At 36.5% G+C, this 15,995-nt stretch overlaps 1 protein-coding gene across 1 annotated transcript in view; it reads left to right on the top strand.

Annotated features, from left to right (window-relative positions):
* Positions 1 to 2,172: 2,172 nt before the first annotated feature.
* LOC107088463 (synapse differentiation-inducing gene protein 1-like) overlaps positions 2,173 to 15,995 on the top strand; it is a 53,127-nt gene continuing 39,304 nt past the window's right edge. Inside the window, exons 1-2 of the mRNA XM_015380645.1 lie at positions 2,173 to 2,519; positions 11,582 to 12,228. Coding sequence (XP_015236131.1) covers positions 11,710 to 12,228 — 519 coding nt within the window. The 5' untranslated portion in view covers positions 2,173 to 2,519; positions 11,582 to 11,709. The remainder of the gene's footprint in view (positions 2,520 to 11,581; positions 12,229 to 15,995) is intronic.

Raw genomic sequence — 15,995 nt, 5'->3', positions numbered from 1 at the left:
CTTTCTTTCTTTCTTACTCTAAAATGTACAGGTCTAAATGTCAAATGCATAAAACTGTCTAGTGTACACCAAAGAAAGGAAATGTCTATACAAAAAAGGTCCCTTAATGCAGGTAAACAGTTTTTCCTCTATAGCGTCAAACAACCTAATTCAGCTCAAATTAAAGATTTATATAGAAATAAGACTTAGCTTTTTTTTAATGAGCGTCTTTTGCTCTCATTAAGTTTATATGAACCTTTTAAGCATAAATACCTTCAGCTAACAGAAAATGAAATGATTAAGATGTTTTTACAGCTGATGTAAAAAATATTAAGGAAATTCCTAAATGAAGATGATTCATCTGTGACCTAGTTTTACACTTAAAGTAATTACTTATTTTCTTCATGGAATTCAAATACAGGGCTTATGAATTTGCCGCCTGACAACCTGTAACATATGGGTACATTTGATCCATGTGCTAATGAGTTAAGGTGTTATATTCTTTGCTGAGATATTTTTTTCCAGAATATAACTTCAGTGGCTTCACAACCCACATGTTTTTTTTTTAGAGGGCAGGAACAAAGGCAGGCAGACAAAACATAAAGCATCCCATTTTTTAAAACAAAGAAGAAGACCCACTTATATTTAATGCCTATTGGGGTAATGCGCTCTAACTACTAAGCTATGTGCTGTATCACATTTTTACACTTTTGAGATCCACTGTAAACAACTGTGTAAGAAACATCTGACATGGCCGAAAGGGACCTCTGCCAGCATTTTTACAGGCCCCTTTCAAAGTATTGCCTGGTTCACAATAAATCATATCTAGAGCAGCAATTTATGATACATCTATAACAGTTAACTTTCAGGTGTTACCAGAAACATAATCTGGAAAACAGCTTTGAGGAATCCAGATCATCAAAATATGAAAAGCAGATATACACATGTTATTTATTATGTATTATGTTATGTATTATCTTCATAACAGTTTGTTTGCTTTTTGCTGACAGGTTATAAGTGGCCTGAGTCTTAATTACTATTACAATTTTACTTCTAATTGATCTCTTTCGCTACAAGGAGCACTAAAGAAGAATCAAAACTATCATAAATCAAACTGAAATTCAAAAGAAATTCTCTCACCATTCTGGCTATTGAGAATTTTCTTTAAAACAGTCAAAAATAAATTTATCAATTCATTAAAGGTTCAACTGTTGAAGGGAGAAAGCAGCAGCTGGGTTATATATGCTAGCTAAAGCCAATTTTGCAGGAAGGAAACCCTTAAATACATTCTTCTTAGAATTTTCACTTTCTTTGAGTCTTTTTAGATTAAGGGACTGGACAACACAACAATTTTGGAATACTTTGATAATAGAAATGAAATGACAGAAGTGGAAGGGTCTGCAATCCTAAAGCAAAATTCAATGGCTGTTTTGGGTCATTTGTTTTATTCTAATCTGTGTTGCAGAATGATAATTAAATATGTCACCAAAAAAAAAAACTGATACTTTGAAACCGGTGTTTTTACATCAGTGAATTCAATGCTTCACTGGGGTGGAAAAAGGGGCTCAACTCATAGATTAACAGGAAACAAATTATTAGCAAAAATCACACTGTCATTCTAAAATAGATTAAAAATCTAAAAGGGATGTTTTTGAACTGTTATTGAATTTTAATCAAGGAGAATTTAAAGACAAGGAAGAGGTCCTACCCCCTAAAAAGAGCATTGAACACAAATACTTATCACTAAATTCTGTTCTGGGATCTTTTACCCAAAAGCTTTAAGTTCTCTTGTTTTTTTCTGAAAACAAAGAAAGCATTGCCTTCTGAAGTGCTGGATGCATAAATTCAAGCTAATGAAATGAGCCGTCTGCTCCCAACCATCCATTCTCTATAATTGCAGCGGCTCTGCTGCTGTCTGCCCTGAAGCTCTCCCACTATGAGATGACAGTCCAGCCCAATCACGACTCTGATCACCTGTCACTTTAATGAACTTAGATTCGCTCGGACTTTTCTTCCTCATTTCATTCCTTTTCCCAAAGCTGTTGGCTGATTGATTTTACAGAGTCAGAGTAACAAAATATCAGCAGATCTATAGGTCGTGACAGCTTGTAGATGATCTATAAGTAATAGTAAATTCAGTTCCAGTAAATGCTGGCAGGCTGGGCGGGCGTCTTGTTTCCAACTCGCCGTGCGCGCACTTCCACTCCTCATATTGCCATTCGCGTCTCCGATTCTTCACTCCCTCTCTCTCTTTTTGTGCGGAGGGTTGTTTTAAGTTTCAGGAGGGACACATATTCCATAAGAGCTCGGTTTATTGTGGAGATAGAAGCTCATATTCGTAGGGAGGCGTTTCTTTTCTCCCCTCCGAAGTGGAGAGAGCAGTTTGGCCCGGAGTGATGCGCTATTTCTTTAAATGAGAAAGTCAGAGACATGTCTCTTTCTGTGGAGGACAACGCCAGCCTCGCTGCCATAATGTACGGGCGAGAACAAGCGAGTCTTTCCATCCTTAAGACGACATCTGGACCTGCCAGGGCTCAGAGGTATGAATTTTATTCATCCATCTTTCTCCCGATAAACGCTGGAAGACGCGCGCTCATAATAAGGCTTTATGTGTGGAGCGCGCGCTGCTTTTACGCACAGTTTGCCTTCTCATGTTCATCTCTAAGTAATTAATTTCATTAAGGGGCCATATCTGTCGCATTGCACTGGGTCCCCTGTGATGGAGGAGGTGGAGGAGGGTGTTAATAAAGAACTCACACAGTTCGCACCTGCGACTGCTGCAACTAATACCCCATTCTTTTGTTTTTCAACTTTCTATTGCTTGAACATTTCTGTGTAATATGATCTAAATATTAATGCATAGACACGTGTTTGGGCAGTGATACGATTTTATTTTACCTGAACAAAGAAATGTAAGAAAATAAATTATTTTTGCGAGAGAAAGTAGGGTTTTCTTCTTCCAAAAGTATTTTTCATTTTATTAATGTTTGGCATTATATTCTGTTTAAATGCTTAAATGGATCCAGTATATAGTGTTTCTAATTTAAAGGCTTATCTTTGTCATATTTGATCATTAATCAGACTGTTGCCTAGATTCTTTACAAGGATGTGAGCCACCACATTTAATTGCCTGAAACAGCAGCAGTGCTGTATCCAGGCATTTTAATGGAAAGTTGCGGTGAAGGAAAAAATGTAAACGTGACTAGTGTCATTGTTTCGGGATCTTAAGGTTCCCAATGGGGATTTTCCAACTTAAATCTGATAGATAATTTGTTTAGGGAGCTCAAGATTAGGGTAATGGCAAGGAGGTCTTCCATCCTAATATGTCTCATATGCCTCATATGTCAAAGATACATTTTTAGTACCACTGGAAAACCTAAAAGGATTTATTGGTTGGTGTTGGTAGACATTTTTCATAATTTTTGTAGAAGTAAGAGATCCCATATTTTAGAAATATGGTAATAAAAAGATGGAATATTTAGAGTATTTCATTATTTTCTAATCTTTTACAAGATGGCTGGTTTATGTCTGATCACAAAAGACATTTGACTGAACAAAAATATTTCATATTTAACATCTTACAGTTTCATATAATTTAGGGTTAAATTGTTTACAATATTTACTATGACTTCAGTGAGTGTTTAATTGGCCTTTATTTTATTTTCGTTTGAACAAATAACATAAGTTTTATATTTGTCAAACTGTGTTGTAAAGAACTTATTTGTCAGAAGGATTCAGTCCAGGCTGATGAATCTGGACTAGAGATCATTACGTACACCAGATGCTCTAAAAATCAGTAAATTGCCATTATCATTCTTAATTATTTACATTACTTACAAAGCGTATGTTAAAGATGCGAAATCTACATTATCTGGACATACAAATATATACAACAAAAGTTTGATCAGGGCTCCACTAACAGGTCTACTTGTAACACTCCCCAGTGGAAAGGCACCCTGGATACAGAGCCACACGGCGAATACCTGCACTGAATTCTGTCACCTGAATCTGAGATGCATGAGCCAACAAGATGATAAATGCCCAATCTATACCTATTTGTCCATCCAACACCTCAAATGACCCTGTCTAAATGCTGGTGTCTTATCATCTCCTCCTGAAGTCTACGATCAATAGGCAATGAAGACAACTCAGCCACATTCTGCATCATAGACAACAAACCAGTCTGGCAAAAGCGTCTATAGCTGCTGCTGTCACCCTCACACTGTATTCTCCCTACCAATGTGACAGAGATAACTCACAGGTGTGCAAAATACATAGTGCAAAGTAGAGTGACCTGAAGACTCTAGAGGTTCCTGACATTTCTGGGAAATGCACGAAGAGTATGAGGATTATCAGCTCTGCAGATAGCCACGACCTCCACTGTGGCTCAGGTAACTATTATATTTTACAGTCTAGTATGATAATAATAGTTCATAAAAGCATGTGTCAACACAAGTAAAGCACATCCCCTAATAAATCATTTTCCATCATCAGATTTTTAGATTTTCCAGGTCTGAGGCAAAGTGCAGGATTCTCAGATGAATTTGCCCTGTAATGTTTTAACATTTTAATCCTGTAAATTATCACAATTTCCAGTCATCATTAACTATGTGCCATTGCCCATGTTAAACACATTAAATGACGTTCAACATCTCTAAAATTAAATTACACAGAGAAGGAGCTGTCGTGGTGCGTAGCAAGCAGATCTCCACATGTGGTAGCGAAACTGAGGATGAAATGTACTGGTAAACATGTTAGACAGATAAGGCGCATTGGTATTCTGCTGTCTCCCTCGGATGCTTGCCTCAAGGCCTTGTTGATAATACACGCCTTCTGCTTCTCTGGGGTCAAAGGTTGGAGCTTGATTGGCAGCAGGCTGAAAAAGGGAAACAGGCTATGCTGACTAGAGTCTAATTGCTTGGCAGCACTCAGATGTTCTTGATGCCATGTTCTTAATCTTACCCTTTTCACACCTAGATACTTACAGGCTGTGCACTAATCTTTGGACCCCATCGGCGGACAGCTCTAGGCACCTCTCACGCAGCTGCAGTGCAGCAGGCAGGCGTGCGCTCAGGCCATCTTAGTCATTCCGAATTGTTTTTCTTGCAAAAACGGCTGCTCTGCTTCATTCGCTTTCAGCCGCACCTCTCGGCTCTTTATTCCTCGCCGCCTCTGCTGTCTGCCAATGTGCCTGAATGCACTCAACCAGAGAATCACATATAATTGTGATCTCTGTCTCTATCCCCTCATCTCTTTGAGTCTATTTGCCAAAAAACATCCATACACACAAACACACACACACACACGTGTATATTTCCTCACAGCCACATGTGCTCAGTGTTTCTAAATAAAATAGATGCCAATATAAATTTCAGTGATTTACCTTTTTGAATTTCATGCTCTCTGGTTTTAAGGTGTCCTACATTTCTCAGTAGGCACTAAAATGTCTTATTCTCTCTTTAACTCCCATTTGCAGGAAAACAAAATGCCTCTCTCTAAACAACTATTACAGCAGTAAGACATTTTGTTGTATGACAACAACCTTAATATTTCCTCTTAAATCCTAATATAATGACATGGAATACAAGTCCAACCAATATTAAAACAGCAAATTATAGAGGAGAACACATGTTTGCTTTTACTTAGATTACAACCATATAATGTTCCAAAAATCATATCAGAGTAACTAAGATTTATTTGTTTTAAATACTCATTCATCCGGGATCTTTTTTTTTTCACAGAACATGGGCTGTTAAGCTATTCTTATAATGTGATAATCCTGAATAAAACAAAGGGGTTTAATTGGAGCACTAATAAAGAATATTCATATAACATTAGATAATTCATTTGATCTAAACAATAAATTAAAGAATTATTCATATTACTGCCGAAAAAACAAAACATATTCATCATTTTAGTTACAATAATGTCAATAATATAAATTTTGTATTTTGTAAAAACTCAGTAAATCTAGACTTGATTTCTATAGATTGTCAAGTCTGGTTTTAAAACTTATAATGATAATCTGAGAGGAGATCTTTTGTTTTTGTTTTTGAGACCATACCCTTTTTTAAATTTTCCTTTCTTGTAACTGAAGCCTTCTTTACTGTATCACATTGGGGGGAAGGGTACAACTTTTCTTATCTCCAAACCTACAGCTGGAGATAATGCTGATTACTGGCACTTTCTGCATCATCTCATTCGAGGAACTGTTATATATATGAACAATCCAAAACTTTAGCCATGATTCCATCAAAATGTGATGCGAATTTTGGGCAAACTTTTTTAAAAAGTCATAAAATAAAGAAAATGCAAATTAGATATATTTCCATTTGTTGGAGCAAATTAAGGCGATTCAAGGTATATTATTCTCATACACTGTGTTAAGCTTGGATGTACTAAACTGGAGTTAGCAAGCTAACACAGACCACATATCTGTGATTTACTGAGGGTTTTCAGGAATGAGTTGCGATTGGGGAATTTTTACTTACTTTATAATGTCAGTTAGTATTAACGATGGTTCATGCCACCATGAGATGTCGAGAAAGAAATGTGATTCTAATGCTGCATACTGTATAGACCTTCAGTTGTGAGGAGTATTTGCTACGTCAGAACTTATTTGAAAAATAGGTTTCCATATTCTCTTTAGCACAATTTAAAAAGAAAGAAAAAAAAAATAACAAATCACTCAAGCAAGTGTAGAAACATTTTATTTAAATGTTGTTTCCCTCCAGATCTTCTAATGCAATTCTTCAAAATGTGCAAAAAGGTTGATTTAGACACATTTAGAAGCATTTGGGTGTTTTTTTTTCTTTTTCTTTACATAATAAATTACATAGGGGAACGAACTGGGCAAGGTAAAGATGGGACACACTTTAAGGAATTCATTTAATGGTTTAGGTCAGAAAAGATTAGACATTTTTTTTTTTTTATATTGATAATTGGGCTTTTTAAACTAATTGGTTTCTTTTATCAATGTTAAAGGTAAGATTACCAATATGAATATAAATAAATCCTAACAAACCCCTGATTTCGCCAACTAATCACCAAATACTGCTGAATTTAGATGCCATATATCCTCTGAAATTAAATGAAAATCACTTGCCCAATGCAAAAAAAAAGGGCCCAATACAATCAAAAAGGCATATCTGCAAAGCATACAGATCCCTAAAAATTAATTAAAGATCTTTAGATTTCATTGTTTGTTTTTCATTTTTTCTCATAAAATGTAAATGGTGTGGTAATTTTAGAAGAAATGTATTTACATAGTTGCAAACATGGGATTATGGTAATCAGAGCAGTTGCTCTATGCTAATACAGAGGTGATTTACATCTACTGGAACAGTCTTTGAGGAGCATTTAACTAAAGTATTTTACCGACATCCTATAAAAAGAATGTAAGATGAATACTAAAAAGACAAATCCATCAGCAGTGGCCAACAGTGTCAATAATATATGATGTTGTAGAAATGCTCACGCCACAACAATGCCTAAGTCTGTTAGGAAGACCTCTGCATCTAAATGACTGTAGCATCAAGAGCAGAGATTATTGTAAACACCTGCCCATTTGCTGTACAATGTATTGATAATTACATTTATTAAAAAATGTAAGTTCAGCTTGAGAATATAAGCCCTGAAGCCATGCATGGTCTAATCAAAAGCATATTATCATCACACTGACGCACAGGAAGACTGAAAATGAGGAACAATGAAAACGTTGTTTTGCTGTCCAGTGCTTCTAGAGTTTTAGGATGTCTGGGAGTTTGGGGCTGTTGATTTATTAATGTGTTTTTGAAAAAGAGAGAAAAATTCTACCTTTGAGGGAAAATAGGGAAGCAAAGGGAAGAGAAGCGTAGTTTCACAAGCAATTAAAACAAAGAAGGCAGAGAGGTTAAAGCCATGCATGTTTCAATTGGAATGTATTGTTGATGAAAAATGCAGTATGTAATTTAAAGTAAAAATGATGCAGACAAATTTTAGAACTAAAAAAAGCAGTGTGCATTTTCATTTAAGCCTTGTAAACTACATTTTGCTATAACTACAGCAGTTACATAGGATAGAACAACAGTAGTTGCAGGAGTTACCTGCTTCAGTTTCTTCCTTGTTTGTATATTTGGGAATATCGAAATTCCAAGAAAAAGGCAAAGTTTAATCCAAAGTGCAGCCCTACTTATATATTTAGGATCAGTGTCCTTTTGGATAGTAAATCCCAGTGGGAGCTTTATTTTTCTTCTTTTTCCTTTCTTTTTATTTGTCTGTCTTACCGTGAGCTATGATCACTTTCCCTGTCCCTGCTAAAGAAAAATAACCCACAAAATGTTGCTGCCACCATACTGCTGCCACCATCCAACCTATATGTGTCATCCCCACAATTGGGATGTACATATAGACCTCTTGATCATCCTTCTCATCCTTATTTTCCTTTTCTGGCCTGTTAACTGCAGCTTTAGTTACATACTCTGCAACAACTGAGAATTGTTCTTTTTCTCGAAGTGGCAAAGACAGGAAAATACTTCCCTTTTGCCTTTTAGTGTTCACACTTTGCTAAAAGCTCAGGTGCCAAACTCATAGAAATCCAGATTCACTCTAGCTTTCATCACACCCCCAAAAGAAAACAACTCTAACTCAACGTCAAAGGAGGCCTTTTTGGTATTGGTGGTAGAAGAGATTATTTTTATAGTACTATATACTACAATGTTTTAATATATCCTTTCTGCCTCAGCCAGCTGATTATCACTCCAGGGGCTGAAAATGGGGGGGATCTATAGCTATAGTAATATATTATCTGTAGCATAATTATTTTTGGACACCTAGTGAAAAAAAAGGTTCTGCCCAGTAATGTGTTGAGAAACAGCAGCCCAAAGCCCTGGAGCAAAAACATATTTTTGTGGAGTATGTTGTAGGCTTTAGGTGGGGAAAATTGTGTTGGTCACCACCCCCTAGCCGCTGCGCAATAGTGCAGCAATAATGGCAAGTATTTTGGTAAAAAAAATAAAGACCAGCCATTTGGAAATGCTTCCAAACCTGGGGATCCAACTTAATACAATTCCTTGCTTTGACCTGATTTTCAGCCTAATCTTGATCATTTTCAGTGTAACCAGTATATGAACCTGTACATGAAAAATTTGAGTATCAGCGTAATTTAAGAGCAGTGGTAACAACTTTTAGCTGGCTGGTTTGCTATGCAGGTGAAAACCCCTTTTTAACTGCTTTTATCTTATGTTTTACAATATAACATATATTATTATTATTTTACACTATTACAAATGTTTTTCTTTGTAATATGCTCTGAAAAGCTGTTACAAAAGCATGTAATGCTTTAAAAACAATTTGGCAATAAATAATATTAGCCTGTTACCCAGTGTCCTTGTGTCAGCATTATATATTAGGTATGTATGTTTCCTTTCTAGCTTTAGATTTTCTATTTAGGCTTATGATTCGGATGTGACTTTAGGTGTGCTGTGATTTTGTTGTTCTATTTTTCCTTGAGATGGCTTTCTTTCAGATAACAGATGAACTGATCCTAACCCTTGAATTATAAAAAGATACCTTTTGGAATTTGAGCCAGCATAATTAAAGGACTTTTAAAAAACAAATCAAACTAAAGTTCATAAACAGCCCACACATTTTCAATATCAGGTCAAAGAGATGGGAGACAGTTATACAACAAATTTGCAATCCATCTGGAAAACATAATGAAATGCAGAGCTGATACAAGGATGAAAGAAAAATAGAGAAAATACGTTGGTATGAATTTTCTATTTTTTTTCACTAGAAGTAAAATATATTTGAAAATAATAATTTATGTATAAGATAAAGAAGATCTCTGAACCTTATGTTAACCACTGAGCCATTGGATATATTTATCTCAGCAGCACATGGCCAATTTCTTTAATCTTGTTGTCTTCTGCTGGATGTTTTACCTTGCACTATTTGGCAATTCAGGAGTAATAGAGACATATAGGACTGGGTTCAGGAATCAGGGGTTCAAACCATGTCTGGAATTCCCATGCTAACCACAGAATAATCAGAGGAGGGTCAAGGGGTGAGCGCTGAAACAATGAAAACCCATTATTTTTTTATTATATGCTGCATGGAAACAGGTAGAGCACAGAAATGTGGCCTGGATGCTTTTCTAGATTGGGTCTGTGGTGCTACAGATAAAAGAGGGCTGTTGAGCTTTGCTGTATTAATCAAGTCAATTTATTAATTTCCAGTGCTATAAAACTGCGGTGAATGGGAACAGCTTTAATGGGTCTTATACTAATGCATGATTTTTTTTTTAAATGTTGGGTTGGTTGCGCAACCAACAGAGATCTAAAGTAGACAGCTGCAATATTGACTTTTTTAACTGTATGTCTAAATCTGTATTTTATTTGAAGTTGAGTACCAAATATTGCCAAATATTATTTGACATAATTGAGAAAAAATTGAAAGAAATACCTCTACCCATCTTTATCTTATTAAAACTTATTAAAAACTTATAAATTCACATTTTTTTTAAAGATGCCATGATTTTTTAAGCAGAAGTCCCAGATACTTTTGGGGAGAGTGGAAGTCTAGTGGTTAGGGCATTGCACTAGGAATCCCGAGGTTCTGCATTCAAGCAACACTCCCACAGACTCTTGAGCAAAGACCCCACATTGTTCCCCGGGAAATGCAGGAATACATTTCTCCAATATGAGATCAATAAAGTTCAATTATTATTAGATACAGAATAATAAAAATGGAAATTATATAACTGCAAGCAATAAAGGTGTAGGTGATATCTAATGCATCAGATGGTGATTCTGAAGAAAATTTGACAGCAATAATTGCATGCACACACCAAACTCTAATACATGTCCCTGCAGAAAACGGCATCAGAAAATCTTTTTTCAATTTTTAGGGCTGAAGGGCTCCATTGAGTTTTAGAGGGCTTTATTAGAAAAACAACTTCATGTAGACAGGTCAGGCATAAAGTAGTGGACAGTCTGCAGAGTTGGGTTATAAAATAATATCACAAAATGTCAACATCTCACTGAGCACAGTTTAATCCATCACTCAAAAATGTAAAATGCATGGCACTATTATTAACCTAAAATCATTAGTAAAGGAAATTTCTCTAAACGTTAAAATCTGGAGGAGGAATCCATGACATGAAAAGAAGACATGAAAGCACCCAACTGTTGTAGGCTAAATCCATACGCAACCATGTACGTATGGTTTCCCTTTTATTTTTATTTGTCGCATTGGGTACAGCTATCAAATCAGGAATACTCTAACATTTGTGGTTTTAATGTAACAAAGAGTGGACATTTTTACAGGGAAAGAAGATTTGCAACTCGCTGTATTACTGCTTTTACTGCTCCTTTCCGTGTGTGGATGTTCTCTAATGTGACTTGAGCCAGGATGCAAATTAGGCCTAATGGATTCATCTGCAGCAAGCAGTTTTCGACAAGCAGAAGGCTATAAAAGTTGTTGCTGCTGGGAGAGCACCAGCTCTTAACTTTGATCTCATATGAGCATGTGTTGGTGTAAATGTTACCTGTCAGTAGACGTCAAATAAAATTCTGTTGAACGTAAAATCTCTCATCTCTGTATCTGTGTGTTTCCTCCACAGATCTTAGAGTGCTTAATGCCATTAACAACTATTGGAATAAACACCCAACACTAAGGGGTCTGTTCCTCCCACAACAACTCTGTCTCTGTCCTGGTGCTGAGAAGGTTCGACTCAATTGCCCAATTCCAATGGAGAACCTAAGCGAACTGCAGAACCCATTACTGGACAAAAACAGTAAGCACATGGTCAATGGTTACGGAGGAGAGTTCCCCAACAACCAATACCAAGAAAACATTATTAACTACTTTGCTGGAGGAGGAGGGGGTGGAGGTGAGGGCGGTGGAGGAGGCGGAGGAAAGGTAAATAATGGAAATGTAGTCAGTGGAGGAAGTTATAGCACCAATGGGAAGGTGAAATCGCAGCAATTTCTGGATGCCACCTCACTGCATCTTGCAGTTGAGGCCTTCTACAGGCCTAACTTCATCTTGTACAAGGAGGACAGTGGAAGCATCAAGGCTAAGGAATACAAAAGTGAGTGCTGCGAGACTACCTTTACTGAGAAAAAGGCAAAGGAGGTGTCCAACACATTAGGGGGGGACACACCAGGTGCGGAGGATCCTCAGACCAAGCTGCTGGAGGACGGCGAACATGTCAAAATTCAAACTGTTTCCTACGAGGTAGAGGAGGAGGAGTATGTGGAGTATGAGGTAAGGACAGAACATAGATACAATCTTCACAGCAGATGTTCATGGGGGGGGGGGGGGTCCACATCTAGAGAAGCTATGCATTTTAAACACAAATTGGAGTACATTTTGTTTCTTGCAGCTTTTTCTCGTCTCAACATCTTATGTAGGTGAATTGAAAATGGCTGTAACTGAAGTCAAAACATGAGGAGCCAGAGGAGAGTTAGTGGGACTTCATGCTAACTGACATACAGAGAGGCTGCATTTTACATCATGTGACTTACTTTCTTATGAATACATTTAATAATAGTATTATCTCTTGGGGCCCTTTATAGGGTATCCTCAAACTTCCACAAAAAGTGACCCATATCCAACCATCTTGGTCATGTGATCCACGTCTATTTTTTTAGGGCCTATTAAACTGTACCGTTGAACTGTAGTAATCAGATTTTATTTTTCATCAGACTATTAGAAACTTTCATATTTAAACCTATTTATTGTTTTTTATGCAATTTCACTCTAAAGGTTCACATTTATCTTACTGATGTGTGAAAAGTTTTGAGAGGAGGAAAGAGGGATGTATATATGGACAACATTGACTACATTGGCAAACGGCCAGCTCACATCAGAAAAACCTAAAAAGGAATAAACGCTCTTAACCTTTTGTAGCATCCATATTGGTTTTAATCCCGATAACCCTGCCTGCTGCACGTTTTATCACAGATCTGTGCATGTCAATCACTTGTGGGCCATTAGATGATTCGTATTGCAGTTGCATTTAAAGTGATAGACATGGAAAAACCTCTGATAGGCATTTTTTGCAATATTTTTCTACACTATGCATGTTTTTTAAAGGTTTTCTTTGGTTGATGAGTGTCTTTTCTACCAATTTTTCAATCAAATATTTTCAGTGTAGGACAGCTTTCATAGATACTTTCTTGTTTATCTAACCACTGACTTTGAACAACCATTCCAGCCATAAACCTGCAGTCTATAGGGACTTCTGAATGTATTGTGTTTATATAAAGTAGTAGGATCTCTCGTCACTGTTACTGTGTGGCTGTTTGTTCCTGTCTCTTCCGTTGACTGCATGAAAATAGCTAAAAAGGTAATTTCTAGTGAGCTTTTAGCTGGAAGGTTCACAAAGAAAAGAACATCAGAAGTAATCTTTCAGACTTTCGGATATAGTTTTTTTGTCCTCCACTTTTGTAGTCCTTTTTAAGCACTCACCACACAAAATGCTACCATGGTCAGGTACAAATTACATTAAAGAATGAGAGAAAAACACCTCCATTTTTTGGAATGCTTTCTTTTACATTCAGATTTTTTATACAACTGACATTTTACCAAGGTTAAATCCTTTTCAATGCACTGACCTTGTAGTCAAATCCACACGATTGTAGCATTCATCACTCATTCATTATCACAGGGCTTCCTTGCACAGAAATATAAGGCACTTACTACAGAATTAGTTGCAGTATTTTCACTCTCAGTTGGCACAATCGATTGCACAAAGTCCTCAGATGGATTCAAAGGACCAGACAAGCAGAATCGTTTTTTTATGAGTCAATCAGTGTCCTGGAACTGAGCTCTGCACACTACATAAGAAAGATATGCAAAGAGATCTGTTTATCAGGTAGCTAATGGATTCCATGTTATGGTATGAAATTAAAAAGTGACAGGGAAAAGCTTAATTGAACTCTGTGATGTGTAGATGCTAAAGATAAAACAACCTTAATTTCCTGATTTGAGGATTTCTAAAATTTCTAAATTTTTGGTGTTGAATTTTCATGCATAAATAATGCAATAGAGACATGCATGATTTGTGGAAACTCCCCAACATTTCCCCATGAAAGCTACATTATTATATTGCGCTGAGTAATTCTATTTGCCTATTCTATTAAAGAATAGATGAATATAGAAAGACAAAAACAAGCTGTTTTGGGATAAAACAAGATAAATAAACACAGGGATTCATTACGTAAAGTCCCACTACAGAACAAATGACACTTTGAAGGTGTTTTTAAATCTCCCACAAGCAGTCTGACAACATGCAAAGATCTAAGACTGGAAAACTTGTCAGCTGGGATGTGCTTTCTTTAAGGAATTGCACTCTGCAAAAAAAAAAAAAAAAAAAATTGCAATAAGTTAATATTCTGTGTTCTTCCAAGATTTTTTATTTCCCTTAAATTTTTTTTATAGATTTTTTTTGTAAAAGCATTGTGTTTAAGAAGCATTGTTCTGCCTTGTGAATAGCCAAGTTATCAGTTTGATTAAATCTGCGTAGTAGACATTTTGTCTTCCCCTTCTGCCAGTGACAGTATATTCAATGTTTGTCCTTGACAAGAAATGCTTTCCATTTCAGATATTAATATAGATGAACAAGGTTCTGTTTTTACCAGTTTTATCAGCAACTTTCTGTTGTAATCAAGGTCTTTCTGTTTGTGATACTTTACTTTATTCAAGGTTGCTGCTCGCCTTCTCTCCTCAGTATGAAAAAAACTAAACATACTTAGTTGATAAAGAGTGTTTTTATACCTTTGTACCAGCATACAGTTGGACTTGTAATACATTTTTTTTAAAAGGATCAGAATTCTGTGAAGTTGTCTGCTATGCTTAGTGTCATGTTGGTTTGTAGTTTTTTGACCCACATGCAGAATCACATGGAGAACCAGTTCATTTTAATGTTTTTTTAACAAAAGCAACCAGAATCTGGAAGCAGAAAACTGCAGGAAGTCAGTTGAACTTTCTGATTGGTCTGAGGGGAGAAAGCAGGCTGATCAGGAAGAAGATGGTTGATGACAACTGATGATTGATTTGCTTGAGAGATGAAGGGAAGGTAGCATGGATCTGTAGGGGTTGGATTTAGCAGGCTTTGCAAACTGAACCTCAGAGGTCCTGGAGAATATGTGTGAGATCAGAGAGTGTAGGTACTTGCAGGACACGTCGTACTAGAGAGTGGTCAGGCAGGTGATGAAGACTGAGATCTGATGCATGCAGATAAGATCTTTTCCATGAAGATATGAGACGAACTGAGGTTCACTGGTTCTCTTGAACAATAACAGAGTCCACATTAGAAGAGATTCACAAGAGGCCAAATTTGAACAAGAATGTCATTCCTGGTTTAGGTCTTTGGCTGGAATACAATCAGGGGTAACAATCCGACAAAGATAGATGATCTGTTACCTCTTTAAATGCTCTTAGGTTGTACAGCAAAGCGGGTTGGCCCAGCCCCCAGCAAAGATCCTCTCTGTACCAGAAAGCTCACTCACACCAGAAAAAAAGGAAAACCCCAGAGACCCTAACACTTTATAAAAATGGATTTCATTAATAAAGAATTTATTGGAAAATAAAGTGTTATGTCTTTTTATGTCAACGAAGGGTGAAGGTTGATTGAGGACCTAAATGCAGGGAGGACAAAGCAGAGATTAATTTTGCTTATTTAATGGGAAAAGGCAACAAACAAAATCCAGGAACAAAGTACCAAAAACAAGGAGATGTCTGTGGAAAACACATTGGGAGCCAAGCAACAATGAAGATCCAGCAAAGAGTAACTAAACAGGAGGTTTACTTAAATAAGTGAGACAGAAACAATGGGAGGACTAATTACCTGATAGGGAGCAGGTGTAGACAGAAGTAACCTGAAGGAGCTAAGGGAAAGGAGACCGGCACAATAGGGCAACTCAAAAAATACAAGACTGCTCAAATATAACACAAAATGCAAAAGAAACTAAGAAAACACAGAATAACATAAATCAAAGTGGAACAGAAGACTTAAAAAGAAACTCAAA

This window comes from Cyprinodon variegatus, unplaced genomic scaffold (genome assembly GCF_000732505.1).
Source record: "Cyprinodon variegatus isolate N-32 unplaced genomic scaffold, C_variegatus-1.0 Scaffold219, whole genome shotgun sequence".
Classification (NCBI taxonomy): Eukaryota; Metazoa; Chordata; class Actinopteri; order Cyprinodontiformes; family Cyprinodontidae; genus Cyprinodon; species Cyprinodon variegatus.
This window is presented reverse-complemented; position numbering and strand designations above follow the sequence as displayed.